This window comes from Rhinolophus ferrumequinum, chromosome 28, assembly GCF_004115265.2.
Source record: "Rhinolophus ferrumequinum isolate MPI-CBG mRhiFer1 chromosome 28, mRhiFer1_v1.p, whole genome shotgun sequence".
NCBI lineage: Eukaryota > Metazoa > Chordata > Mammalia > Chiroptera > Rhinolophidae > Rhinolophus > Rhinolophus ferrumequinum.
The window spans coordinates 800,713-828,662 of NC_046311.1; the positions used below are offsets into that span (position 1 = coordinate 800,713).

At 55.3% G+C, this 27,950-nt stretch overlaps 1 protein-coding gene across 3 annotated transcripts in view; it reads left to right on the forward strand.

The window, feature by feature from the left end:
- The first annotated feature begins 2,674 nt into the window (after nucleotides 1–2,674).
- The window catches only part of TBC1D2B (TBC1 domain family member 2B), a 47,512-nt gene continuing 22,236 nt past the window's right edge, over nucleotides 2,675–27,950 (forward strand). Inside the window, exons 1-3 of one of the 3 annotated variants that reach the window (XM_033100010.1) lie at nucleotides 2,675–3,034; nucleotides 18,561–18,714; nucleotides 26,784–26,949. In XM_033100010.1, the coding sequence (XP_032955901.1) occupies nucleotides 2,723–3,034; nucleotides 18,561–18,714; nucleotides 26,784–26,949 (632 nt within the window). In that variant the 5' untranslated portion in view covers nucleotides 2,675–2,722. Of the gene's footprint in view, nucleotides 3,035–17,876; nucleotides 18,020–18,560; nucleotides 18,715–26,493; nucleotides 26,635–26,783; nucleotides 26,950–27,950 lie in introns of those variants that run through there. The other 2 variants (XM_033100011.1, XM_033100012.1) reach the window with 2 other exon arrangements.

Genomic DNA, 27,950 nt, shown 5'->3' on the forward strand with positions numbered 1-27,950 from the left:
TCCATCAGGGTACAGAGAAGGGATACCACTTTTTGTTACAGCTGCATAGCTTTCCATCGTATGGCCACACCGTGGTTTTTGTAACTGGTCCCCTCTCGATGATCATTTAGGTTTTCAGTGCATTTTTATTTCCAATATTGCAGCACTGGGTAACCTTGTACAAATTTTATGAAGCATAAGAGTGACTACCTCCATGGACTACAGACCCAGAAGTGGGATTGCATGATCAGAAAGGTGATTGCATTGGGAATTTTGATAGAAGATGCCAAATTATCTCCTTTGGGGGCTTGGATTCATTTGTGCTCAGTAAATATTGAATGAATGAATGATGAATAGACAAATGGATATTTTCAAGCCTAGTCATTTTGCAAGAAAAACTGGGGCAGGTGGCTGACATGGGTCCAGAGAGTCACCAATTCTGTGACTGTTTTGGTCCCTCAATGCCACTGAGCGAGTGAGCTTGTCTTGTCGTCTTCAGAGAGATGCCCCTTCCAGCCGCCCTCTCCACCAAAACATAGCCTGTCTTTGTTTTACCCACCGTACAATGGGGAGGTACGGGGAACATGACAAGGGCCTAGGAAAATGTCTAAGACCTGAAAACAAACCGAAACCCAAAACCCAAAGCCCACACCAGTATTGGCTCCAAATTGAAAATGAGAAAAGTGCAAAATCACAAAGAATGAATGTGCACGTAAATGTCTACACAAGGTAGTAGTGTGTCAGCTTCACTTAGTGAAGCGAACCACACAGTGTGTAGATTTGCCTGCTGATTTGGTAGGGAAATGAGACCTTCTGGAAGCCGGCTCCACAAATCCGGGACGGGAGGGGCCCCTGGCGGGGCTCGTCTCTCTCTGAAGCTCCCCCACTTGCCTAGGCTGAGAGCTTCCTGCAGCAGGAGTCAGGTCCAGCCCTTTTCTGAGTTTCGGCAGCACCAATGGCAGGCAGGCGGAGGCAAAGGGCAAGGTTGGGGCCCTTTGTTGAATGAATCAGGCACCAGACTGAGGATTCAACGCATGCCCGTCAACGCATGCCCGTCAGGGACTGTGCTGAGCTCTTTGTACTGATTGTCTCGTTTAAGCCTCACAACAGCTCTAGGAGGTAACTGCTATTGTTATGCCCATTCTACAGCCGAGGAAGCTGAGGCACAAGGAGGCTGGGTGATCCACCCAATGTCACTCAGTGCCTCCCTTATTTTGGAACCCTCCCCTCCTCTCCAGAGCCCAGTCCATTCCTCCTGACTTCCTATCAGGACAGGAAGCTTGGAAAGCAAGTTCAACTGCCCAAATTTCCCCATTTCGGTTACCAGCAGCCACTTCCTCCTGTGTTGGCCACTTCCTTCTGGTGACTGGGTTCCTGAGAGGCTTGAGGGGGCAGGGACGCACAGGGACACGCAGGGCAGACCCTCCGGCACCAAGTGTGCCTGCACTAGGCACAGGGGAGGGACCCAGTAGGGCTGTGTAAAGCCGGCCCCTACCCACAGGACACTGCCATTTAACCTAAGGGACCGTTGGAACTGCAAATGTCAATGAGCCATCTAAGAAGGGTTGCAAGGAATTTGGAGCCAGAAGAGGCAGCCCCCAAATTTCCATGGAGGAGAGCCTTTGGGGGTGGGGGGTGATCTAGTTAGAAAAAGGGGGAAACTGAAGCCACGATTTGTTTAGAATTTTACATAAACTATATGTAAAAATTGTCCAAATTGAAGATGGGAGTAGGTGCTAAGGAGACAAGAGAAAGCCCGGTCATGGAGCCTCCTCCAGCTCATGGCTCCAGGAGTGAGGGGAGAGACAATGTAGAGTTTGTTCATGAAGAGGCTTTGAAAGAGCTGGCAGGGCAGGGGGCCTGGGAGAGGTCTGGGGGTGGAGAGGGCGCTAGGGTTGGTCCTGGAGGCTCCATGGGGCCTTGGAAGGCTTGGGCCACCTCTACTTGGCTCCAGTAGCCACAGACTCATCTTCCTTACTTTCTTGGGAAACCATCCTAATTGCCTCTTGAAGTTGTGCAAGTTCACGTGAATTAACATAAAACCTTGGTAAATACTGAGGTCTATTTAAGTGGTAATTGTCATTCAAATGTCATCACAGCTTTTATACAACACAGTGTGTGATTTTTGTGTGTGTGTAAATTTTCTCTCCCTTCCTAGAATACAATCTCCGTGAGGGCAGGGACCCTACTGTGTCCCCAGCGTCTGGACCTGCACGTGGCACACAAAAGGCGCATAGGGAGTATTTGTTAAAGTCAAAGCACAACTGAGGTCTGCAGAGGCGGGACGTGCGTTGGCTTTCATTCATGCATTCTACAAATATTTACCGAGCACCCACTCGGTGCCGCGCCGGGCGGCAGGCTCTCACTCGTGCAGTATGAGCCTGTGAATCCGGTGGGGCAGACTTAAACATACAGTGTGTACCGAGGTGTAACTTATGTAAAGGGCCACCCAGGGTGTTGAGGGGACACCCCCGCACTCCCGGATACCCACACCCCTGTAACGAAGTACAACAGCGCCGCACACGAAAGCAGCCAGGGTGGGGTGCTTTGCCGGGACCTCGCCTGCGGGGATGCGGGGATGCGGGGATGCGGGGCAGCTGGGCGGGGCGGAGGCGGACTACAACTCCCAGCAGGCTTTGCGTGCGCCGTGGGCGTGGCGGGGGCGAGACTACGAGTCCCAGGCTGTCTTGCGCGCGCGCGCGGGTGGGGGCCGGGCTGGGCGGTGGTGGGCGCGCGGCGGGAGATGCCGGGGCCCGGGGCCCGAGCGGACGAGGGCGCCGGGCCGGGGCGGGAGCCGGCGCGGCTGTGTGGCTACCTGCAGAAGCTGTCGGGCAAGGGCCCGCTGCGGGGCTACCGCAGCCGCTGGTTCGTGTTCGACGCGCGACGCTGCTACCTCTACTACTTCAAGAGCCCGCAGGACGCGCTGCCGCTCGGCCACCTGGACATAGCCGACGCCTGCTTCAGCTACCAGGGCCCCGACGAGGCGGCCGAGCCCGGCGCCGAGCCGCCCGCGCACTTCCAGGTGCACAGCGCGGGCGCCGTCACGGTCCTCAAGGTGAGAGCCCGGCACCTCGGTCCGCACCCCAGAACTCGCCCCTCAGCCCGCACCCGGAGCCCCCCGCCCCGCGCCCCTCAGCCCGCACCCAGAGCCCCCGGGCCCGCGCCCCTCAGCCCGCACCCGGAGCCCCCCGCCCCGCGCCCCTCAGCCCGCACCCAGAGCCCCCGGGCCCGCGCCCCTCAGCCCGCACCCGGAGCCCGCCCCGCGCCCCTCAGCCCGCACCCGGAGCCCCCCGGTCCCGCGCCCCTCAGCCCGCACCCAGAGCCCCCGGGCCCGCGCCCCTCAGCCCGCACCCGGAGCCCCCCGCCCCGCGCCCCTCAGCCCGCACCCAGAGCCCCCGGGCCCGCGCCCCTCAGCCCGCACCCGGAGCCCCCCGCCCCGCGCCCCTCCGCCCGCACCCGGAGCCCGCCCCGCGCCCCTCAGCCCGCACCCAGAGCCCCCGGGCCCGCGCCCCTCAGCCCGCACCCGGAGCCCCCCGCCCCGCGCCCCTCAGCCCGCACCCGGAGCCCCCCGCCCCGCGCCCCTCAGCCCGCACCCGGAGCCCGCCCCGCGCCCCTCAGCCCGCACCCAGAGCCCCCGGTCCCGCGCCCCTCAGCCCGCACCCGGAGCCCCCCGCCCCGCGCCCCTCAGCCCGCACCCAGAGCCCCCGGGCCCGCGCCCCTCAGCCCGCACCCGGAGCCCCCCGCCCCGCGCCCCTCAGCCCGCACCCGGAGCCCGCCCCGCGCCCCTCAGCCCGCACCCGGAGCCCCCCGCCCCGCGCCCCTCAGCCCGCACCCAGAACCCGCCCCGCACCCCTCAGCGGATCAGGCTAGGTCTCCCCATTGGACCCTCGCCTTCCAGCCTCCCTTCTCTAAGGCCCACGCTGCCCTCCTGTCCCCGCTTCTTCCCCAGACTCTGTCCACGTGTCCCCATCTTGTGCCCTTTACCTGGGCTTAGGTCGGAGTGGCTGGGGAGCAGTCGGTCCCCTGACCCCTTATCTCCCGCCTCCCCTTTGTGCTCCCTGTCCTGGGGATGCCCTGTGCAGCCCTCCCATGGCCGTGGGCTTGTGGACTTCGGCCAAGTTACATCACCTCTGAGCTCCAGCTGCCTCCTCTGTGAAATGGGGACGCAGTCCTTTCTGCCCGGAGGGGCTGTTGGGATTAAGTGAATTATCCTGTAAACTGCCCGGTGAGCGTTCTTACTGTGCCACAGACAGAGTCAGAGATGCCGGGCCCCTTTCAGAGAAGCCAGCAGTCACCTCCCCGGTGGGCAGGGGCGCCCGGCCGAGGACCCACACACAGCCAGTAAGTGGTGGAGCCCTTCTCGCACCTTATTTTGGCTGGAGAAGGGAAAGGCTTGCTTCCACTGGCTCTGCCTGGCGCCCATGGAGCCTCCCTGAGTCTCGAGAAGGGGCAGTGTGGGAGGCAGAGTGAAGGAGTAGGGGCTAACGTCAGCAGGCCTGGTCCCAGTGCCAAGAGGCCTCTCCCGGCCCTGGGGGCTCCATCTTCTCCTAGGGGCCCCCCTGCTTTGAGCTGGGGAGTGTGGGCCCTGGCCTGGAGTGGCTCCTGTCTCCCGGCCCTGCTGCCTGCCTGGTTCCTGGGTGCCTCCACCCTCCTCTTTCTCACTTCTCTTCTGTGTTGCAAGCTAGGCTTTTTCCAGAGCAGCAGGGCTGGGCCGGGATGTATGACAGATCTCTGGAAAGCGGGCCAAGTGGAGCACGGAGTGGGCTGTGCCTCACTCCCTTGGCCTCATGAGCACAGGACGGTTCCCAGGACCCCCGGAGCCACAGCAGCTGGAGTGGCTCCCCCAAGTCTTTCTTAGAGTTTTGTCAACTCAGCTCTTGCATTTCAAGCCGAATCTGAGAGTCCCACATCCTTTCGGGCTCCCCCTCCCCGTCTCTCAGGGGTAGGACAGCCTGTTTCTCCGGAGGAAGCCAGCAGGGCTTACTTAGAAAGCATTTGTGTAAACGTGGGCCTGACCCCGCCGAGTACATGGGAACTTTTGCCAAAGAAAGGCTTGTCCTCACTGTATGTGGATCATCCCTGTTTAACAAGTTCCTATGGAATTGTTTGTTAAAAAAGAACACAGCGTCCTGTTTCAGGTTTTTCTCAGATGACTTTGGAGCCCTCTCTCCGTTTTTTCAAAAAGCTTTGAATCATGGAGGTAACTGCGTAAGTGGGTGCAAGGGCTGCAGTATCAGGAGTGTGCTTTAGCGTTGGCTGGACTTGAACCTGCGGCCTGAGTCTGACTTTCTCACGTGCTGGGCACATTACACCACCTTCCTGTCCCAGTTTCCTTTTTGCTCTAGTGAAAAAGCTTACCTTCCTCTTTAGGTGGTTGTGAGGGTTCCGGGAAGTGTTACGGGACGTGGCTGGCCCAGAGTAGCCTCTACAAGGCAACCGTAGGAAACAGCAGTCGTGTCTTGGCCGAATATGTGGTATATTCATAGCATGGACTGAGGGCTGTCGATGGTACCGGGAATGCCCCATAAACATTAACTTGAGCAAGAAAAACAAAGGCACAGAGTGACTGCAAACAGAACGGTACCATTTCTGGGGAGATGAAGGACCCCACGTACGTGTCTGCCCTGTGGGGACGGGGAGAGCGGCCTCACACTTAGGAAGCGGGGAGTGTGCGTGGGAACAGGTGGGAGCCCAGGGGCTTCCCGGGGTGTTGCAGTGTTTTCTTTCTAGGATGGGGTGGTAGGTACCCCAGTGTTTGTTCTGATAGCCTGTTCATACTTGTATGCCCAGAATACTTCTTTTAGAAAAGAATTGATTTTCAGTAGGTTATTGGCTACGTAGGACTCTTTTAATACGTAAAATTGAATTAGTCACCGTGCCCAAGGCCCAGGGTCAGCTTGTAAAAACTATAGAAATGGAAACACAGGAAGGCTCTCCGAAAGAGGGGAGCATCCAGATGTGGGGTTTCAGAGTAGGACTGGGCTTTCGCAAGGGTGACATTTAGTGCACAGTGGTTCCTTTTGAGTTCTGAGAGGAGAAAGTTTGTGGTGGTAACAGTGGAAATTAGCAATTTATCTGCCTTTTCATCTTTCAGATCCAGGGACAGATTCTCATCAGCTTTTTTAAAATTACGATTTTTATGAGTTTGAACCACAGTGACGACATATGCTGGGGAGCAAGATCTCAAACACTCCCTAGAACAAGCTTTATTGCTTCACTTTAGGGCAGCTCGGCCACACGGGGAGCCTGGTTCCCGAGGGGCATTGTAGTCAGTGGGGACAAGCCTGCCCCACCTTCAGCTAGTTGTGTATCATTGCACAGATACTGTTTCTTCTGACGGATGAGTTAAAGGAGAAGAAAAGAAAAATCAGCGATTTGCTTATTGTATTAGCATATGTTTCTTATTTTAAAGCGTCTTTCCGCCTTCTCTGGAGCTGTGGTTTTGTTGGGTTTCCACAAAATGTTTTACTGCTTGAGTCTTAATGAAAGCTGATATTGGAATTTCTTGGTAAGCTTTTCTGTTCCTAAATGTGGGGGGCTGGTCCAGCGTCTTATGTTACAGATGAGGGAGTGGAGGCCAGAGTGGGGACGGGACTGGTCTGCGATCGTGAAGCCAGAATCAGCTCCTCTGCAAGGAGAGGCTCTGGGCACAGTGAGTGTCCAGTCGTATCACGTGTTCTGACACGCCTGCCTTTCGTGACTTTGCCATCAGTGGTTTCTATGGTACTGCATTGGCTTTCTGTCCTTTCCATGCAGCAGGGAAGCCCTGGGACCATTTTACAGACCAACCCTTTACCAGGATGCGGAAGACCTATTGCTAGACACTTAGGAACTGGTCAGGCAGAGGCAATGCTTCCTGGGGGGGCGGGAGGGGTGCTGAGGCTTCTCACTGAGCTTGCCTGGGCTCTGACGTGTGGGACAGAGTTGTGGCTGCGCTGGCACTCAGGGAGGCAGTACAGATGGCTGGCTGGGGGCAGCCGAGTGAGCCTGCCCTGCCAGACGTTTGCAGTGTCTGCAGCGAGGACACCACACTCAGCAGGTGAGCCCCACGGCCTCACTCCCTTCCGGAAGGCGTGCGGTGCCCCAGTGAACGTGTGTGGGTTTCCGCGTCGCACGTCACTAACAGGCACGCACCCTGTTCTTATCCCACTTTTGCTGGAAGATTGTGCATCTCCTGATGTGGAAGCCGCTTTCTCAGCGTGATGACAAACGTTTGTTACTCGGGAGATCGTGGTGTGTTCAGAACCAGAGAGATGTGGCGAGCCAGCCCTCTGGGCCCAGGGCATCGGCGGAGCCGTCCGGCGGGACGTCGCTCGCGTGCGGTCTGGAAGTAGTACGGCTTTTATGGGGGCATGACTCTTCTGGGTGTCACGGCTCCCCAGTCAGTACGTTCCCTAAAGGCCCCTACAGGGTCAGGGGCGCGATGTCCCAGCGGCTTTGCCACCACCTGTCACACAGTCCTCATGCAGTGGTCTCTGCCCGGTGCTGCGCCCTGAGGCCCGCTGTTTGTGCCCTCACCTCCCAGAGCAGGGCCTGGCACAAAGGAGGCGCCCGGGAGCGTTTATGGAGCCAACGAACAGAGGGTGGTCACCCAGCAGGCGGTGGGTTAGGTGTGAGTGCTGACCTTTTAGGCGGAGTGATCAGAATTGTCACATATGTCAGATGACATTCTCACCTCACTCCGTGGAGGCGGCCGCTGTTCAGTGAATGGCAGCCACAGGTCACGGCATCCAGGACCCAGGAAGTCCGCTCGCCCAGGTTACAGAGACCTGGGTTTTCAGGTCTCGTGTATCTCCTGCCCCAGTCTGGACTCTCCGGACACTTCCCGCTGTGGGCGGACATTTATGGAAAGGCCACACTGTGTATTTGGGTCTGGGGACCATGTCTGACTGCGCTGCTGTGTGACAGAGAGACAGCCATAGAGCGAGTGCAGCTGTGTTCCCATAGCTCTGAAATGTCAGCTCAGAAAATGTTCTTCTTTGGATTTTTTTCCACCCATTTAAAAATGTAACAACCATTTTTGGCTTCTGTGTGTACAAAAATAGGCGGTGGGCTAGATGTTGCCTCAGTGGGGCTTCTGAGGGGTGGACGGGTCTCCTTGGATGGGGGTCTTTACCCAGGAGCCACTGGGTGACAGTCTTCAGGTCCGAATAAAATACATGCGAGTACAGTAAGCTTCCCCCAAAGAGAAGAGCCTTGTCCTTGAAGAAATGACTGTCAGGAATTTTCTTCTCAGATTTTATGTGGTTGGGTCTTCATGACCCTGGACTGAGTGTTGACCTACATGCCGTGGCACCTGGTTCTCAGCTGGGTTTTGTTTGCTTTCCCAGAGCGACTGCAGCTTGGAAATGGTGACAAGCAGTGGCGATGCTGAGTAGCTGGCGTCTGCTGAATGTTCTCCCCTGAGAACTGTGACGAGGACATGCTGGGCACGCGTAGGTGCCAGGCATGAGGCTGAGATGACCCCCCGGGGAGGCTGCCGGTTTCCTGATCGCCCAATAAATAGTAGCACGCCAGGCAGCACAGGAAGCCCTGAAGTGGCTGGAGACTCAGGATGGGGTGGTTCCCAGAAGTGGGTCTAGTCCTGACCTGGTGCTTGAGCGGCTGATGCTGTGTCCCCGGTGGCGGAGGTGTGTGGGCTCCGCACTGCACCCCTAATGCTGAGAGCAGCGTCAGGCCCTCGGGGGTTCCTCTTGGGGGGGGGCGAGTTCCTGTTGCGTGGTGAAAGGGAGGCCTGCAGTGGCCGTTGATTCACTTAGCAGATATTTTTCAGCATCTGCCATGTTGTAAGCGTTATGCTTTTGCGGCAGCGACAGCCGTGAAAATTTTCCATTCGTTTAAGTAACTACAGTGTAAAGACTTTAAAAATAGATTAGCACTTGATATAATCAAAGAATCGCAAGAGTTTTGAGAGAAGAAAAGCTTTGAGAGAAACCACATTTGTGTGTAGTATTCAGCGATGGGAGTAGGTATCAAATGTCTGCCAGTTTCTGATTCTGAGGGAGGTCTGGCCTCTTTCCACGGTAAACGCAGAGGAGGGCAAATCCTGACTGGGATCGGCCCCGAGCCAGAAATCTGTGCTTCTTCGCGTCATAGTTTCTGTGGGCATGCAGACTGGGAGAGATCCGTGTGACTGGTTTTCCAGAAGTGCTTCCTGGGGAAGACGGCCGGGCGGTCGGTCGGGATTGGGGATAACTAGCTGCCCAGAGATGTGCTTCCTTTTGGGTCGGCGAGCTGTGCTTCCCATCCGATGGCATCAGCGTCTTTTGCCGCTTGCTTGCTTGGCCGTTTGCTTTTTCCGATTGGTTGTGTGGGAGAAGTGGACTCTGCTGGAGGAGGGCGGAGTCGGGAGCTGAGAGCTTGGGGCTTTTCATCTTCTGGAGATTTGCAGGGCCAGTCCTACCAGAAGGAGCAGACTTTCCCTGAGCTCTGCCCTCAGGTGAGAAGCTTCCTGCGTGTGGGAGGCAGACCTGGCCTTCCACGGGAGGTGGGCCGGCCAGTGTTCCCAGAGATGTTGATCTTGGATTGTAAGAGTTATTTCTTGGCAGCAGACCCACTTTTCATTTCCCTCTCTGGCCCTCTGATATCCAGGGGAAGCTGGGCTTGCAGAGGAGGTGGCCTGAATTTAGAAATGTGATACAGCCGGCAGCCTTTCACCTAACGGATTTGTTGAGCAGACCCCACGGGCATGTAGTGGGGGTCAGGCTTTGCTGGTGGCCTCCGGGAGCTTGCCCTATTTGGGGATGTGATTAGGACATTGTCATTAAGTGGCCGTGTGAGCTGCAGTAAGTCTCGTGTGGTTTTGCTCCAAGGGTCATTATCCCCGAATCAGCCGTCTCTGCCCCCACCCCACAGTGGGGAAAGCAAGTCCCACAGCTAGGGAGTGGCAGCTCCAGCACCGAAACCTTTCCCAGACACAAGGGCAGTATTTTACTACTTTAACCCGAGCAGGATTTCCATCTTAATCCATTAGTTGGAAATTAGGCTTATTCTGTTTTTGGTTGTTGCGTACAGGTATTTAAATTGTATATTTACGTAGTTTGTGCGGTGGCATAGATTTAAGACGTTTAGACACCTGAAGGTTGGAAATGAACTGCGTAAGTAGTGAACTTCCAGGGGTCACCTTGCCCGTCAGCGTAGTGGCAGAGACGAGGCCTGCAGGTCCCGTTCCGGGGCCTTCTCTGGAGGTGTTGGCAGGGCGGCTGGCTGGCTGGGTTTTCTCTGGCTGCTCTGTGAGCCGTGCCCTCTGGCCTCAGAAATGAACCAGTGTTTAAACTTCCCACTTTGCACGTCTTGCTCATATCTACTATCCCGTAGCAACATGCTGATAAGGCTTTTTTCATTTCTGTCCCTTAAAGGACAGTATCTCCTTCAGAATGTGCTTCTCAGACTGGCTGTGGGGAAGAAGCATCCCGGGATCCTGCTAATGTGCAGATTGCGGGGTCCCTCCCCCCGCAGGTTCTGATTCAGGTGGTACGCCAGGGAGGGCCTTGGGCATCTGCATGTCTGTCTCCATCCCGACCTGTCCACTGCAGACCTCTGTGACTCCCCCTTTAAAGAGAAACACTGTTCTCTTCCAGATTGTGAGTGACGGTTCTCTCTGCCTCTGAACGCAAGTGGAGCAGACAGAACTGGGCTGCGTGGTGGCCATGGGAGGCTGGGCCCCCACCTGCAGGTCGCGCTCTGTGGTTCGTTCACACCTGCATGTCTATATACCCTGAGTTCCTACGCTCCCAGGGAATGGTTTGCGGGTGGACCCCTCCCCACAGTTCCTCAATGGCCCTGAGGTTTCTGTCCCCTATGCCAGTCGCTTGGTCACTGGCACACCGCCACATGCCTGGGTCCCCCCAGGGCCTTTCAGAGGGAGCGGCTGGAGGGCACTGGTATGTCTGGGAGAGTGAGGTTTAGTGACTGCCACCGCCGTGTAGCTGGTGGGACTGTTAGAGCCCCGACTTTCCACCCAGAGAGGGGTGAGTAACGAAAGGAGGTAGGAGAATTACCTGACGCTTTCCTGAGACACCAGTTGTACCTTAAAAAACAGTTAGAAGTCAGCACGCTTCCCAAACACTCCTGTACAACCACTGACAGGCCAGGCAGATTTCTGGTACCCGACTCCCCTGCACCCCAAATCTCTGCTGGGTGGAGCCTAGGAATCTGCCCCTCCCAAACGCCGATCATGGTAAGTCAGTCGTTGCTGGGTCCTACTTTGAGTTACAAAGCACGAAGCCAGAGCAGTGCAGTGCTGCGTGGTGCGGGGCAGCCATCTCGGGTGCAGGTGGCGCGGCTGGCCCCACAGGCTGCTGGCTGTGGCTGCAGGACTCTTGTTATCCTGAGCTCATGAACCCTGGCTCCCTCTTATTGTGCAACGGCTGGCCTGATAGGGAGCCGTCGGAATGCAGCCTGTGGTCACTCGGAGGCCACGTGCTCCCTTTCTTCTGAAACAGAAAGCGTTTCAGCAGGCGTCCCCATTTCCTGCAGAAGAGCAGGCCCAGAGAGTGGTCTCGTCCTCGCCCTTGGCGTGGCGACATCTGTCCCCCAGGTGGCTTCGCTGAGGCCGGGCCCCTCACCAACCCAGATGTCTTCCTGCCCCTTTTCCTAGAACAAGCATTGGCTTCTCTCTGTTCTTCTTGTGGGCTCTCTGCTCCCAGCCTGTTACCCTGAGCTGCTAATCTCTATTAAATCGTGAAAGCTAAAAAAAGGTGTTAGCTGAAGATGCGTCCAAGAAATGCCTTTTCTTTCGAGGTGTTGGCTTTTTAAAAGAGGAACGAAACTCCTCAGAACACCACCGCCCAGCACAGGTGAGGAGTGGACGGCTGCCCGGGGAATTGCCACCCCCTCCGACTCAGACCCTTCTGGAAAATGATCCTGGGGTCTAGGGTCTCGATCAGCCTTTGAAAGGACTGAGCTTAGAGTTCATGTAATTATTGTAATAAGATACATGAAAATGCTGATGTTAAGACAGCAGTTTAAACAGACAGCAAATGAGAATTTTCCGTGTTCACCAGAGGAATGAAAGCGCATTCCAGCCTCTGACGAGCCCTGAGATCCAGTGTTATTTCCCTCCTCAGCCTTGGTTGCTGGCCTGAAACAGATTTCAAAACCTTCCCAGGGGAAAAATCACATTTTCTTTCGTTGGTACCGGGCCAGATCCCTTAAGATTGTTTCCAGGCTCGTGATTTTGAAACATTGAAAAGAAAATTTGGAACCTGAGGTTATTTATCAGTTTGGGGTTGTCATCTGTTTTCCTGTCTGAGTTTTGTATCAGCAGACTGCTTACGCTGCTCCTGTGCTTTTGATGGCTGGTGGAAGAATGGCTTTGGACACAGTTTGGAAATCCAGGTAGCCCTCCTTAGAAACAAGTGTGGGTGTGTCTGACTGGCCTGCAGTGTAAACAGCTTTCCACTGGGTGTCAAACGTCCCCATCTGCACATCTTTTTTCTGTGGCTCCTTATGGCCATCAGTTAGGCCGTCCTGGCTTATAAACGTGGCAGGCTCTGGCCCTCTGGGAACAGCCCAGACCTCACAGCCTAGTGGTCCTGAGGGGCGGTGACGTCACACGTAGCATCCTGGAGGGATGAGTGAGCGGGACCTCAGGTGGCCTCGTAGGGGGGATGTGTGAAGGGTCGCGGGGAGCGCAAGGAGTTTGCAGGTGGCGTAAGTGAGCAGGAGCAGGGGTCCTGGGGTTCTGCGCGCCTGCCGTGTGGGGCGAGGCTGTAGTCCCGTGGGGTGTGTGGCAGTGTGGGCCGGAGCACCACGCCAGGTCACTTGGCACTTGGAAGTCATCGGTGAGTTCTAAGCGTGAGACTTGATGGTGAGGTGTGACAAGAGGGTCTGGAGGGGACACAGGACAGCAAAACCCGATAGAGACAGTTGAACAGGAGGCCGTCCGGGAGCGTGAGTTGGAGAGACTGACGGGGATCTTTGCACTTGAGAGCCGGTGGTTCTCGGACGCTGGAGCGGTTTCTCTTCTCCGTATTTGTTACACGTCGTCTCGTCCCTGTCACTGCAACTGCTGTCAGGAGTGTCCTTACAGCAGAGCTGTGGCTCGGAGCTCCCGGTGGATGCACTTCAGGCCATGCCGTCCCCTTTGACGTGCAAAGGAGCTGGCCAGATGGCCTCGGGCGTGGGAGTCATCCTCGCCCAGAGACTCAGCCATGTGCAGGGATTTCAGTCGAACTTGGCTGAGGTTGGGGTCACGGAGATTTCAGTATTTGAGAAAAACTGTGCAGTAACTTCTGATTGCTGCAGAAATGCTGAGAGGATGGATTTTGTCCCGGACATGCACTTCTGCCTGTCCCCGGAGAGCGGGGACACAGGCCGGCCGAGTTGTGACCACGTGGCTGCCTGTGCCACCTCGGGCGGTGGTGATCACGTGGGAGGCCGCGTGCCGGGGGCTGTTCCCAGCTGAGCGCCCGTTCACGCACTCACTCTCATGGTGCGGTGGCTTCCCCTGAGTCAGCTGTCACAGCGGGACCCGAGCCCGGACGCGCAGCAATGGCAGAGCCGGTTCTGAGCCCACACACTTGGGCTCCACACCCTCGGCCGGGAGAGCACACCGTCTGCCGACGTGGTCGCGAACCCAGTTTGAATTTAATTCCTTTTATATTATGACCTACGTTAAAATTCGTGATACTTCCCTTTCTCTCCAAAATTTTAGCCAGTCGTCCTATTGTCATTGTTTAATAATTAAAACTTTTCCCACCGATTGGATTTGCAGTATTTTATGTACGCTTGGCTCTGTGTTTTGATCCCCTGAGAGGACAGTGCTGCTTTAATTACCGTGGCTTTATAATATGCTTATCTATTTGGTAGAGCAAAGCCTCAGGTCTTACTTATTTGTTTCAGAATTCTCAAAGGTTACGCTTTGGGTGAATTTTATAATCTCTTTGCCATGCTTTGAAAAACTCCTTTTAGATTTTTGACTGGACGTTTTTCAAGCTTCCATATGATGAAGATTTCTTAAATATGCACCTACCTGGGCACTTATACCCTGGTTAGAATTGTGAGCATGTTTCTAACGGTCTGTTGTTGGAGCGTGCGTCTCAGAGGCGCCTGGATCCCTGCTGTTCCCTGCCTGGCCGGCCTCACAGCCTCTCGGGGAGGACTGACCCCGCAAACGCGGGGGTTTTCCGGTTTCCTCCTCTCGGGTGCCTTTAGATACATTCCCAGGGGTGGAGTTGTGGGTCAGAAGACATGGACGTCGTTACAGTTTCTAACGGTGCTCAGGTTTGATAGACGACCCTTTACCAAGGGGCCGGAGGCCCAGGGAGCGAGAGAGCTTGGCCCCGTTGCTGTGCCGTGAGGGGTGGTTCTGGCCGAGGCCGGACCTGTGTGATCCAGCCCCGCCCAGCGAGCCTGCCACTACGCCCTGGATGAATGAAGGAACTTGGAATCAAGTGACTTTATGCTGGGACTTTTCTGAGCACCGAGGAGAGAGCTGAGCTGGGAAGGAGGAGAGTTGCTCGGGCCCAAGAGAAGAGATAGGTGCCTGGGGCCTGTCTCCCCAAGAGTGGGCTTCTGGGTTTGGGGGACAGCGGCTGGTGGAAGCAGCTGGGACATCACGTGGTTCTCAGCCAGCTGTCAGGGACCGAGTTCCACCTCAAGCCTCAAGAGTGTGACCTGGTTTTCATGTTCTGAACGGGCACCTCCCGTCAGGGCCCCTAGATGCAGCAGACGTCTGCCCTGTCAGGGCTGTGCCCACCCAGCCCGTTCTGCCCCTCACCCCCCCGGACATTGTTGCAGTTGTGAAGGGGGACAGCCAAGAGGGTGTCCCCTGTGGGCACTGGTGCCAGTCTGACGGGGACGTTAGCCGCCTGACGCAGCGGCAGTACCATACGCGAGGGCAGGGTGGGTCAGACGTCTGAGCGCTTCACTGTGTGCCAGGCGCTGTGCCAGGCGTCTGGGCCACGGGGCGGCACGGAGACTAGTGAAGAGCGGCGGGGAAGCGGCCCTGGGCTGCACGGTGCTGTCACCTCCCGCAGAGCGTGCAGAGGACCTGCAGGCTCGGGGCAGGGAAACCTCCTCTGAGGTGGCGTGTGCCTTGGGCTTTGAAGGGTGAGTAGGAGTTGGAGACAGGAGTTACGGGACACTCAGCGTATGGCCCCCGGAGCCTTCACACAGACATGCTCACACCGGCCTCCTGCCAGCTGCCTGCCTGGCTTCGGCCATCCCCGCTGCTTCCAACACGACTGCAGTGTCTGTCCTCTCTAGGATTCGGGAGTCAGGCATTTTAAATGGTCATGTGTGGTCGGGCAGGGACGTTCTCTCCGCCCTGCTCCTACTCCCGCTGCGGGTGGTGTGGGGTGACAACTTCAGCACTACTGCGTCACCTGTCACCAGCTGAGTGGTCAGTCAGCGTGGGGAGCACCCGGATGGTTCAGTGGGAGGGGGCAGTAAAGGTCCTGAAACAGGCCGATTGCTGCGTGTCCCGAGAGAACGGTGGCATCTCCGTGCACGTGACGGGCCTGGGCTGGGTGCAGGAGTGGAGGTTGAGTTGAGTCATGATGTCCTGTGGGCAGGGAGTCATGTGGACTGGCCCGCACCCCGAGAACCCCCGGCCGTTTCCCAGCCTCGGGCTTTCCCACCAGCCTTAGCTCTCGGAATGGGACGTCCTTGCTCACGGGAGACCAGTGCTGTCCCGGACAAATACCGTCTGAGCCGTAATACATGCCTTTCAGTGTTCAGACACCACATACGCAGGTGGCATGAATTTCAGTGAGTGTATCTTACTCAACCCCAGGCACCCAACACGTCACCATGTGGTCCCAGCTGTGTCATACGCGCAGCAGCCCCGGCGGCTGTGGCGACTGTGGCACGGGGCGAATCGAGACTGACTTTACCTGGTCACGAGTTTCTGCTTCTGCATCTCCTGGGACTGAGTGAGGCCACATTGCACCTCCGTCTGTTTGCGAGACAGTGAGGGCAACACGCAGAGACTGGCGGGATTTCTGCGGATCTCGCCGTGTTGTCCTTTCGGTCCCACCTGCCCTGCAACCCGTGTGTTTCTGTGTTTGGGTCTCGGCTTCCTGAGGGAAGGGCCTCGCTGCCTCCCTGAGGCTGCCACGCGCCCTGAAGCCACGTGGACGCAGTGCCGCAGCCTCTCACGGTGCTCGCAGCGATTTCTAGATGTTTTTAAAGGAAACGAACCCGTTAATCATTGTCTCGAGGTAGTTTTGCCCTCCTGATTGACCCAACTTCTGTAATATGAATAATGTGTCAGACATTGGAAGCGTGTGATCTAAAAGTTTTTTTGCCCCCGGAATTTAGAGATGACTAAGAGGTTACTAATTGTTCCCAGTGAGATGTAAACCTCAGAGATTTAAAGGGAGAAGGTTTTCTGGTAAAAAGCAGATTTTTCATGGTGCGTGCATTGCAGGAGACAGCTGGGGAGGTCAGCAAGGGGCCTGACCCGGTGAGTGTGTGCCTGCTTTTCTGAGCACAAACAGAGGAGCACGCCTGGGCAACCCCTGGTGGTCTTCTCCCTGGGGTGGGCGTGGGAGCCAGGTAGGGGCGCTGGTGGGAGGAGAGAGCACATGTGCACGCACGCACCATCCACACACGCTGGCCTCCCCCCGGGGTCGGGAGACTGGGAGCTCCGTGGAAGGAGGAGGGGGCGGGGTGGGCCTTGGGCTCTGAGGTGGGCTGCTGTGTCTCATGCCCCAGAGCCAGGCCGGTCTCCCAGGGGGGCGCATCCCCTCCCCACCCTTCAATAGCAGTGACACTGAGTAGTCACCTCTTTACCCTGCCAAGAACAAGAAAGGCTGCCGCCCTCCCCGCCCGTGGCCTCCCTCCCTGCTCTCCTGCTCTGGGCCTTTGCACAGCTTTTCTCGGCCTTGTAACGCCAAGCTCCTGCATCCTTCATGATTATTCACTCCTTTCTTTTTGATTCGGCAGATCCTGACCTCCTGTGTGTGGCTCTGAGCTAGATGCTAGAGCAATGGGGACACCCTGGGGGTTTGTTTATTGAGTCTGCAGCTGGCAGGTTTCCTGTCCCACCTCCTCAGGTCCATCCTCAGGGCTCTGCAGTCACAGCAGCCGCCCCCGCTCTGACCTCGGTCAGAGCACTTGACACACCCTCAAAACTACTCGTGAGTTTTCCTGGGTCTCCCCGAGGCCAAGTCCTGTATCCAGGTATCTATTATTCCAGGTAGAAAATGTGGATAGTACATGTCGGTGGGCTGATAGTTGGAAGAACTGTCTTTAAAGTACCCAGACATCCTGTGGTGGCTCGTTTTCCCTACCTGGGACTCTGCAGGTGTCACTAGAGACACCCCGTGCTGTGGACAGCCGCAGATGGGTCTCCAGGCCTGTCACGTGCTGCTGTGAGGCCTGGGAAGCAGTTTTCGGGATTATCCCGACCCCAGGACCAGTGTACCTGGCAGACGTCTGCCTGCCTCACTGATGCCCGTGTGTCTGAGCTTCCTGTGACCTGTCATGGCTTCCTTCCTGGGGCGCCAGCTCGTTCGTTTGCAGCTGGGTTTGTTGTGTGCGTTTCCCTCGTGTTGATTTTCTTTCATGTCCACATGGTGAAACCCACCCTCTGTGGCATGTAGTCTGTGAGTTTGTACAAATGCGGACGCATGGCTCTGTTACCAGTCAGGATGCGGACACTCCATCCCCTCCAAGTTCCCTGCCATCCGCCAGCCCCTCACCCCAAGCCCTGGCAACGACAGATCTGTTTCCTGTCCTTGTAATTTCGCCTTTTTCAGAACGTCGCATGCGTGGAACCAGGTAGTGTGTAGTCTTTGGGGTCCGTATCACACGAATCTGGTTGACTTTTTCTTGCTGAGTTGTGTCCTGTCGCATGGGTGAGTCACAGTTTATCTGCTCACCAGGTGGGCGACGTTTGGCTTGCTTTCAATTTGGGTGGTCAGGAATAAAGCCTGTGAACACTGACGGGCAGCTTTCTGTGTGAATGTGTTTCCTCCTCTCGGGGGGGAGTGTCTAAGAGTGGGGTTGGCTGGTCACATGGTAAGAGATGGACGAGGCGCTGCCAAGCTGTTTTCCCCGAGCGACTGCAGCTTCTACATTCCCACCAGCGGTGAGTGAGGGCGTGTCCTCCCTGCTCTGTACCCTGTCCTTTAAAAAGGTCAATTCAAAAAATTAGCCCCTGTAATAGCTGCTCCATTTAGTCTGTGACCTGCGGTTTTCTGTGGGCGCTCTCCCAGGTGCTGGCAGAGTTTAAGTACCATGATTTGACTGGATTTGGCAAGCATGTCACCCGTCTCTGTGTGAGATTTCATTTCTTGAAGTAGAATTTGTAGGCGCTCCAAGTGAAAGGGCAGCAGGAATATCCAGCCTTCCTTAACTTTGAGGGAAGTGTTAAGTTTTATCATTCTGTAATTTTATACTAGAATTTAGACAGATTTATTACGAGAGTTAAATTCTTTATGTTAAAATTGCTATTTGCTTGAATAACTTGTTATGAGCAAAAGCTGCTAAGTTTTGAGATTGAAATTCCTTTGACCTGTTCTTAACGCTCCCGTTCAGGTGGGAAGGTGTAGTCTGTCCTCACAAAACGTCATTTCTTTCGGCCCTTCATCGTCCTGGTGGCCATAACACTTTTCCTTTCCTCTCTCTAGGCTCCTAATCGTCAGCTCATGACTTACTGGTTGCAGGAGCTTCAGCAGAAGAGGTGGGAGTACTGCAATGGTCTCGATATGGTCAAGTGGGACAGCAGGACGTCCCCGACTCCGGGGGACTTCTCTAAGGGCCTCGTGGCCAGAGACACCACAGGTGAGTCACCAGTGGAGGGGCCTGTGTCAGTTCTCTGTGTGTCGCCGTTTCACACAGCAGGTCCACCTGGCAGGGCGATTCAGGATGCCACCCGTGGTGACGGCCCCTTCTGGATGGGTCGCATGCCACAGTGACTGAGGGCTTCCAGGTCCAGAATTGTATCCAAGCCTGACGACGACCAGGGGAGTCAGGCAGGGCCAGCGCCATGCCCCCTGAAAAGACCCTACAGCCGCGGTCGGCAGGTCGTACGTGTGCTGGGGTAACGCCGTGCGACCCCAGGGCCAGCCTGCCTCCTGCGACCTGCGGGGCCCACGCCCACACCTTCATGCTTGGGCAGAGCTGTTTCTACACTGGGGAGGGATTCTCCACGTGCTCGTGGGACCCAGTGATGGTCCTTAGGAAGCCTTTAACTGTCAAACAGCGGTTCCATGTCTTTCCACACTTGTGGCATTTCCACAATGCATGGTCATCCCTGGCCAACTGCAGTGTGCACATAATGTGGTTTTATATTTGAGTGTCGACACTTAACACCGCGTGATCTTCTCATGACTTTGGGTTGTGTTGAGCCCTGTGAAACAAGAGAGCAGGACAACAGTTATTGGCTGAGCACCCCGCCCCCCTGCAAAGACTGGAGGTGGGGCCCCCATCTTCCTACAGGGAGAAGACAGGCCTCAAGGAGTGCAGACCCCTAAGTCCTGGGAAGGCGTGAGAGGGCCTGGCATTCCGCTGGCTTTTGTGAAGGGTCAAAGGCATACACGCTGAAATTTAAGCCAGTCAGGGCTACTTGTGCCCTGGCAGCGAGACGTGGCCTGAGCTTTGTAACACCCGTGGGCTCTGCTCAGGGAGCACGGGCTCCATTCGAGTTCCCTGTCAATCAGCGATGGTGTTGGCACATGTGCAACCGGCTTGTTTCGGCAACAAATGTCTCGTTGGACTATGAATGGTCTTTTTCCTCCAAATCCCTGTTTTGCCGCCAACTGTGTGTTTGCCCATCCTGGTCATTTCAGCAGGTCAGCCCTCCGGTCAATGAGACTCACTGTGCTTCGTGCGCGTCGGTACGTTGTCCTGGGAGAGCGCGCAGGTCGTTTTCCCAAACGTCTTAACCGACAGAGTCGAGTGCCGAGGAGACGCCTTTGTTTTGAAGCCTGAGTCTTCTGTGTTTAGGTCACAATTCTGCTCATTGTTCAGCGAGATTTTTGAAAAGCCACTGTGGTGGTGCTTTTGATCAGAAGCTCAGTGACTCAGTATCGAAACCACTCGGAACATGTGGGAACCGTAGGGGAACCCGCAGGGGTCACGATGGCAGCTGCCATCCGGGCACACAGGGCCTGCTTTGTCCGTCCCTTTACTCTCTGAGGACACAGTGCTTGTCTAGCAGAGGCTCAGCATGCTACACCACAAGGCCAGAGAGGTGGCACCCAGCCCTGCAGTCACTAGAGCACTGTCCTTCCCCCTTTTCAGGCGAAACGCCGTGGCTGGGGAGCCAGAAAAACACCCAAAGCCCATAGTTGGTCCTCTTCGCTTGGCTTGGGGACCCCTAAGTGTGGGGATTTGAGCTTGTCCCCTGACATCTGCTCCTCATTCAGCAGAGTAGGCGCCGTGATGGGCTTGGCCCCTCCACTCAGAATTTCTGGTGGAATAGGTGTGAAGAGAAAGTGAGGTGGGAGTGAGGGGGCCTCCGGGGTACAGAGGCCCAGGAGTGGGTGCTTGGGGGCCTCTGATGGGCTGACAGCTACCCTGGACCTGCAGGGTCAGCAGGAGCTCGCCAGGGGAAGAGGGAGGAGTTTCAGGCGAGAGCTGGAGCCGGGTGCCTTCAGGAGCTGTGAGTGAGCAGGCAGGTGGCCCCAGGCGGGAAGTAGTGGCTGAGCCGTGCCCGCTGCAGGCACACACGGCCGGGGAGGGAGTCCTGACGTCTGGCTTTGGACTTTATTGTCAGAGCAGTGCGACGTCTGAAGATATATGTGTAGAAACGACTACTTTTACACTTCCACCAATTTTTAGAAGCTTCTAAGAACTTATAATGAAACTTTGGACTGCTGGGTCATTTGTGAGACTGTAATCACTCAGGGAGTCCAAAAGTCTAAAGGAGTAAGTCCAGAAGAAGGGCCCCTTCTGTTTTATCATCAGAGATAAAAATTGGGGGGGAGGAGGGTTCACACAGTGTGAGGGATATAAATGATAAACGTCTAAGTATTACTTTGTCTTGTGCACCTGAAAGTAATAAAAAAAGAGAGAGAGAGATAAAAATTGGTTAAAAGATAAAATGTGCTCTGTGATGTTTCTGAAGCCATGTTGGCAGTTTGCCCTAACCGTGCTGACTGCAGCTAGAATCAAAGAAAAATGGTTTTTGGTTTTGTTTTTTTTTTAAGACTATTTTAATAGCTCTGCTTTGCACTAGAAAATAGAACTTTCCTGCTGTTCTGCCCTCGTTACCCAGTTTGGTAGCGTTTTCAGTAGTTGTGTGGTGGACGGCACCATCTGTGCCCTCCTAGCACCTGCAGCCGGTGTGCGGAAGGGTACAGGGAACCCGTGTTTTCCATCGCCTCCTGGAAGAGCTCTGTGTGGGAAGGAGCCGTGAGGGCCGGGCTCAGGTGTGTATTTACTGTTTGTCAGACTCTGAGTCAGTCATGTTTCCTCTAATACAGGCTGTGGCCTGTGGAATGAACTTTTGTTGGAATAAAGCATCACACTTCCATTGGCGTCTTGTCTGAGTGACACAGTCAAGTAAGCACGGGGCAGAGGTGAGTGCAGGAGCCTCCCCTGCACTTGGGGCTCTGCAGTGTTTCCTGGGCGTGGAGACAGCTAGACTGAGCCCCTGAGGTGTAGTAGGCCGCCCTGGGAAGCAAGGAAGGAAAGGCCTGGAGGCCTAGAGACCAAGCACCTGGCTGGAAGGGAGTGGGCGGGCAGGAGTGACCAAGAGAAAGCTGGGCAGCTGGTCCGGGGAGACGTGGGAGGCTTTCTGAGACGGGCGGAGGCCTGGTGAGCGAGGGGTGCGAGGTCACCCGGCTGGATGGCCGAGAGTGGATACCTTCACCGGCAGTTAGAAGGCCCTGGGACAGTAACAGCGACTGCTGCGTAGTGATGTCACACAGGAAACTGCACTGTTCAGGGTAAGGATACGTACGTTTGTGTGTGCCTGTGTGTATGTTACCATTTCAAATCAGGCTGGTGTTCAGCTGCCATTAACAGGAAACCTGACAAACAGGGACTTACAGGGACGTATCTCCTGACAGGCAGCACAGCTCACCAGTGCCCGGCGGCCACCACTGTGTGAATTAGCGTCTCTCCTCATGGGAGCCGCCTCTGGGAGTGGCACCGGTATCCAGAAGGAGAAAGCTTTCCCAGAAGCCCTTGCTGTGCCCCACTGGCTGGAACGGGGTCCATGGCGATCCTTGGCTGCAGGGGAGTTTGGGGAGACAAATGTCGTAGCTGAGCACGGGGCCACCATCAAAACCAGGGCTTGTGGGAGGCTCAGCTAGAATGAGTGCTGGCCGGGCAGCGGACACTGATACGTGAATGCCTGTGTTAATTTGTTTTCTAGAGCTCATGTCGTCAGAGTAGGGGTCTGTTACCACCTGTGTGGTTGGAATTTCGGCCTTGTATTGAATCGGGTATTAGAACGTGGGAGACGTTTTTATCTGGCTGTCTGCTCTGTCTGTCTTCCTTTCCCCAGCCAGGCCGTGAAAGTGCCCCGCCGCCAGCACCACTCTGCACGTCTTCTGTGTCTGGATAGGTAAAGACCTAGTTTCAGTCCGAAGGAATAGTTTGCGAAGATAAAGCCGAGGGTCCCAGACTTTCCCAGCCGCTGGCTGTGAGGTAGCCAAAACCCAAGGGAGGCGCCTGTAAATGGCTAGTGGCCGCATGACAGGATGTGAGTCTAGCACAGCTGAGTACTTCACTTCCCACGTACACTCATGAGCACACAAGCGTGGGGTAGCCAGACTTGGTGTTTTTTAAGACGTGGGCGTTCAGGGGGCCGGAAGCACTCAGGCCCCAGGAGGCGTGCGTGCCAAAGGGCCTGTTGGAGTCCAGAGGGTATTTCTCACAGAAAATGGCGTCATGAAGACGGTTGGGGACGACCACACGTTTCCTCCCAAAGCGGCCACATCGCACAGTGTGGCCACTGTGCGCCAGCAGCTTGCGTGGGAGGGCGGGAGGGGATGTGGCAGATGGCTGCAGCCCCGAGTGTGTGGTGCTGTCCGTGCGGAACGCAGGCCCGGCCCTGGCAAAGCCGCAGGACTTCCACGTGATCGTTTCACGTCACTCCGTAAAGCGATCACAGAAGCTGGGCCTCTTTGTGATCCCGTAAGATTCTGCATGATGCCAGGTGTTGTAACATACAAGAGTCACGGGAACCACCAGCAGTGTCTGAGAGGCAGCCTGTCCCAGTGGAGAAAGTATGGGACCCTGGTCACACTCTTGCCCGTGTGTGGGCACGGTGCTCTCTGAGCTCCCTTCTGTGACAGCGGGGCTCGGGTCCAGCCTCCTGGAGGAGATCTGAAAGGAGCCTGCACAACGGGCGGGGCTTTGGGGCGGGGGGGGGGGGAGGCGAGCTGGGCGGGGTCAGTGCAGGTGGCAGACGGAGGTGTGAGAGGGGAGAGAGGGCAGCGTGGAGCCAGCTGTGCACCCCACCCTAGTTCAGGGGGTCTCTCAGAGGGACGATGAGCCTGTGCCCATTAGAGACCACAGCGCCTCCTGAGCCCGGAGAAGGCCCTGTCTGCCGGGCCATGTTCGTGGGTCTTCTGGTTATTCACTGAGCCTTTTCCCGTGTTTGCCAAGTCCTTCTCTGCTTGGTGTTGGCTACGCAGCTGCTAGCAAATCCGATGGGGGCCCAGTTCTCACAGGACTTACGTCTTTGGTGGGGGTTGTGGGGGACAAGTAAGCTACTGGACAGGTGGACTGGCCCTCCTGGGGCTCTCAGAACCCGTGACTTGCCACCTCTCCTTTTGGTGCCCGGATCACAGAGACCTCACTTGGAACGTACATCTGCTGCTCCTGGCCGCTCCTTCACAGTCCAGACCAAAGCCACATGGATAAAAGCAGAAAGCGTGTTCAGGGCAACCCCACTGTCCCCCCTCCCAGCGGTGACCTCCAGGCTCTCTGTGGCGGGTTCTGTGACACACGTGGGAGCAGCCTCTCCCAGGGCTCTTTGCTCCTTTCTCGGGCACCACTGGGCTCTGTGTCCTGGGAATTCTCCTGTAGCACACAGCTCTGCTCTCTGCAGGGGTTGCTGGTGCAGGGCCTGGCCTGATGGAGGCATCAGGCGTGGAGCAGGAGAGGGGGACGACCCACGTGTGGACCCCTGTGTTGTATGCCGTCTTGGGGGAACGGCTCTTGGACATCTGGGAAGCCGAGACTGTCCTGGCCATTGCTGGAATGAAGAGGTTGTGCTGGAATCAACCTAGAAATGTAAAAGCTGTCGCCCAGAGCTGGCTCAGGCTTGTCATGTAGGTGTTTGCAACTGTTGGACAAGAACAGGGAAGGTCTAGCAGCAAAGCCTTCGGGCACAGACTTCCTCTCCCGCTGACCGCTGACCGCTAACGCCGCGCGGAGATAAACGACATGTTCGGGAATCCAGTCCGTCCTTTTAGAGGCTTCAGGGGAATTCTGCCGCGTCCTAGTTTAGTCCCTCTGAGGCAGTTCCCCGAATGCTAATGTTCGGGCAAGTACTGAGGAGAAGCCAGCAGCTCCGCTTTTAACTAAGTACATCGCATGTGGTCTTCGAAAAACCGAAAACCAGACCAAAATAGCAATCGTAGCCCAAAGTGGAGAATAGCTTCCTTTTCACATCAGATAAGTAACAACTGGTCTCTTTGGTCAACATCCTCCGTGGCCTCCAGTTCCCTTTCCCCACCCACCCCCAGGGCCTTGACTTCCCCAGGAAGCATTTCCAGTGTGGCTGCGGGTTGTTGCAAGGACTGGGTTTTCTTGGTGGTCTTGGGGTTTTCTGTGTCACACAGAGCATTTGACAGTCTGCCCCCGCAAGGGACCGCCCTCACCTTGCTGCCAGCCCTCACAGGAAGAAGAGGCTGGACTCGGCTGTTACAGTTCCTTAGGTTTATTTCCTGGCGTGGCTTAGAATTGTAATGCTTTGCCCGTGAGGGGTCTGGGGAGACCAACATTCAGGAAGCCCGTGTGCCAGCCTCACTTCCCCCACCCCGCCCATTGGCGGGCACACGCATGCACCAGGCCCGGGCGCCCACCTCTAGTAGGCGCCCTCACTGTACCTGCTGTGAGCTTTCTAGGCCCAGCCCTGGGCTTTCGTGTCCTGACAAGTGAAGCAGGTACAGCAGACGGCCCCTCTTAGCCGTGTTTGAACTTGTTTTTTGTTTGTTTATTGGAACTCCTTTTCCAAATGAAATCTGATGGGGAACTCCAATATATAAAAGAGTGAAAGAGGAACCTCTGTGGTCTGCGCTGGCCTTCCTCCCTCCCTGGAGCGGTCCCCGTGGCCTCGCCTGGGGCCCAGCGGCTCGGAGGAAGGGTCTGGATGCCAGGGAGTCGGTGCGTCCTGGGCGTTTCAGCTTGACATTTTATTACGCTGTGTCTCTCACATGTGCCCTCCTTAGGGCCACGGCTCTCACTGTGTACCCTCCAGCGAGTGCTTACTGCACGACAGTCATTTGAAGCGAGAATTGGGCCTCTGGTGCTTGTAACTTCTGGCCTTGCGTTATGCTTCTCCTCCAGTCCCCAGCCCGTTGCCCTGTCTCCCAACACACCCTCTCGCGGGAACCCCTCTCAGCCGCTGCCGGCTTTCCTGGCCGGAGCACAGCAGTCACTTCTTCAGGCCACACCCAGGACACTTTCCCAGCCACACTGACCATCGTCAGGTGAGGGACCTGCCAGGAAAGTGGGAGCCCATCAGAAGGTGTTCTCATTTGGGACATCGATTTCCAGGGGCCCTGCAGCCCAGGCTTCCCTGTGTTCTGCTTTCTGCACACAGACACCTGTCCTAAGTGACACGGATTGTGTCACCTACTAGAGAGTCATGTTTTTCTTGGATATCAGTGTTCAGCCGTTCCATTCTGATTCTGTTTTCACAGAAGGGGTGATGGTTGAAATTGCCAGCATAGACATGCTTTACTAGAGGGAAGTCTACAGCAATCTGTTGTTGTGAAACAATGTTACATTTTGCTTACAAACATGGCTGTCCTCAGAGATCAGATCATTTGGAAGAATACATAGTATTTGTACTTGGATACATTGTTGTCCAAACTGTTAAAAAGCAAGTTTTTATTATGGGAAATTTTAAAGACATGCAGAGAGAGAATAACATAATATTACCCTCATGTTTATTGGGTAGTTTCAACTATTATTTCATGGTCCATCTTGTTTCATTGATCCCCTTGTCCACTTAATTTTGTTATTTTGAAGCAAATATTATGATTTATTTGTTAAATAACAAAATATTTTGAAACAAATCTTGGGCAGTATATCATTTCAACCTTAACTATTTCAGAAGCTTGCATTTTAGAGAGCTGTAGTCTGAAATGTCATCATGCTTTAGCACTAACGTGTCTGCCCGTGAACTTACTGAAGGACTTCTGCGACTGGCGACTGCAGACTTATTTCATCAGGGTCACTATTTGCAAATATTAGCTAATATGTACATACTCGCAGCCCCCCACTTTCTAGGAGAAAAGAGTGTGTCCTATGATGACCTGATGAGCAGTTTGCTGTCTGTGCCTAACAGTTTATCGTGGAAGTGGTTCCTTGCCAGTGAGGCGAGTGGGCGTGGGTCACAGCCAGTATCGGGCTTACCGCTCCACGCAGCAGAGGAGAACCCAGCCTCCTCCCTCCCTGGGCCGAGGCCGTTAGCACGTGGTGGGTGGAAGCATCGCTCAAGCTTCCTGTGAGGAATATGGATGGACTTTCGATCCGAGTGGCTGCAGAGCGCTGAAGCCGTCACAGAGAACGTGTGTATGTGGTGTACATTAAAACATGCCGTGCTGTCCGGAGTAGAGAGTCTTGTGTTTGCTACCTGAGAATCTTGTTACTGTGTTTCGTGGAGGATACCAACTTCTGGGGGGATGCTTTGACTAACTGCCTTCATCTGCCTCTCTTTGCAGATTTCATTTACCCAAACCCAAATGCTTCTGCAGAAAAAGCCAGAAATGTCTTAGCTGTGGAAACGGCCCCCGGAGAGCTGGTGGGAGAGCAAGCTGCAAGTCAGCCGGCCCCAGGGCACCCGAATTCCATCAATTTCTCTCTCAAGCAGTGGGGCACGGAGCTCAAGTGAGTCCTTGCAAAGCCACATGTGACACCGGAAATTGGGCTTCTGATACGACGTTATCATTGGCACATGAAATCATAAAACTGCCTGTATTAGGGATGGTCTTCATCACCACAAGGTGCTTGTATGCGTGCCTGTTACATGCCTGACGTTGGCTGACACTTGCACACTTGTGGTTTCATTTAGCCATGACTCTAGCAGGTTGGTCCTGTGGTTGGCATTTTGTGGAGAGAAACTAGCCCAGGAAGGGCCCTTGTCTAAGGTCACGAGGCTCCCAGGGTGCAGAGCGGGCCTCTGGTCCCTAGGGGCCAGCCGCCTTTCCAGGACCCCAAGCTGTCCCAGATCCCTGCTCTGTGTTTCCATGCTCAGCCTACAATAGAGGAGAGGTGGGTTTGTTCTCGGTTTGTTTGTAAGGAACACTTTATTGAGGTGTAATTCACGTCCCATACAATCCACCCATTGAAAATGCGCAGTTCAGTGGTTTCAGTGTATACGCAGAGCTGTATGCCCATCACCACAGTCAGTTTAAAGGAACCCCGTACTCATTAGCGGTCACTTCCCATTGCCCCCAACCTGCCCCCCGCCCCCCGCACCCACCAGGCTACTTCCCGTCTGTATGGATTTGCTAATTCTGGACGTTTCATATACATGGCATCATAGCACACAGGTAGTTTCTATTGCAACGTCATCAAGCTCCCCAATCTTTCCTTCTACAATGTCTATAACCTAATGCTAATCCCATCAGTGAATTTTTACAGAAACATTGTGGTTTTCTTCTAGCTTCTCAGATGTGGGGAAATCGTTAGAATAACTTTTAAAGTCCTTTTCTACTAATTTTACTCTTTGACATTTCTGGGTCTGTTTCTATTTACTGATCTTTCTCCTTATAATGACTCATATTTTCCTACTTCTTTGCCTGGTAATTTTTAGTTGGATGCCTGACATTGTGCATTTTACCTTTCTGGATGCAGGATTTTTTTGGTATTCCTGTAAGTATTCTTGA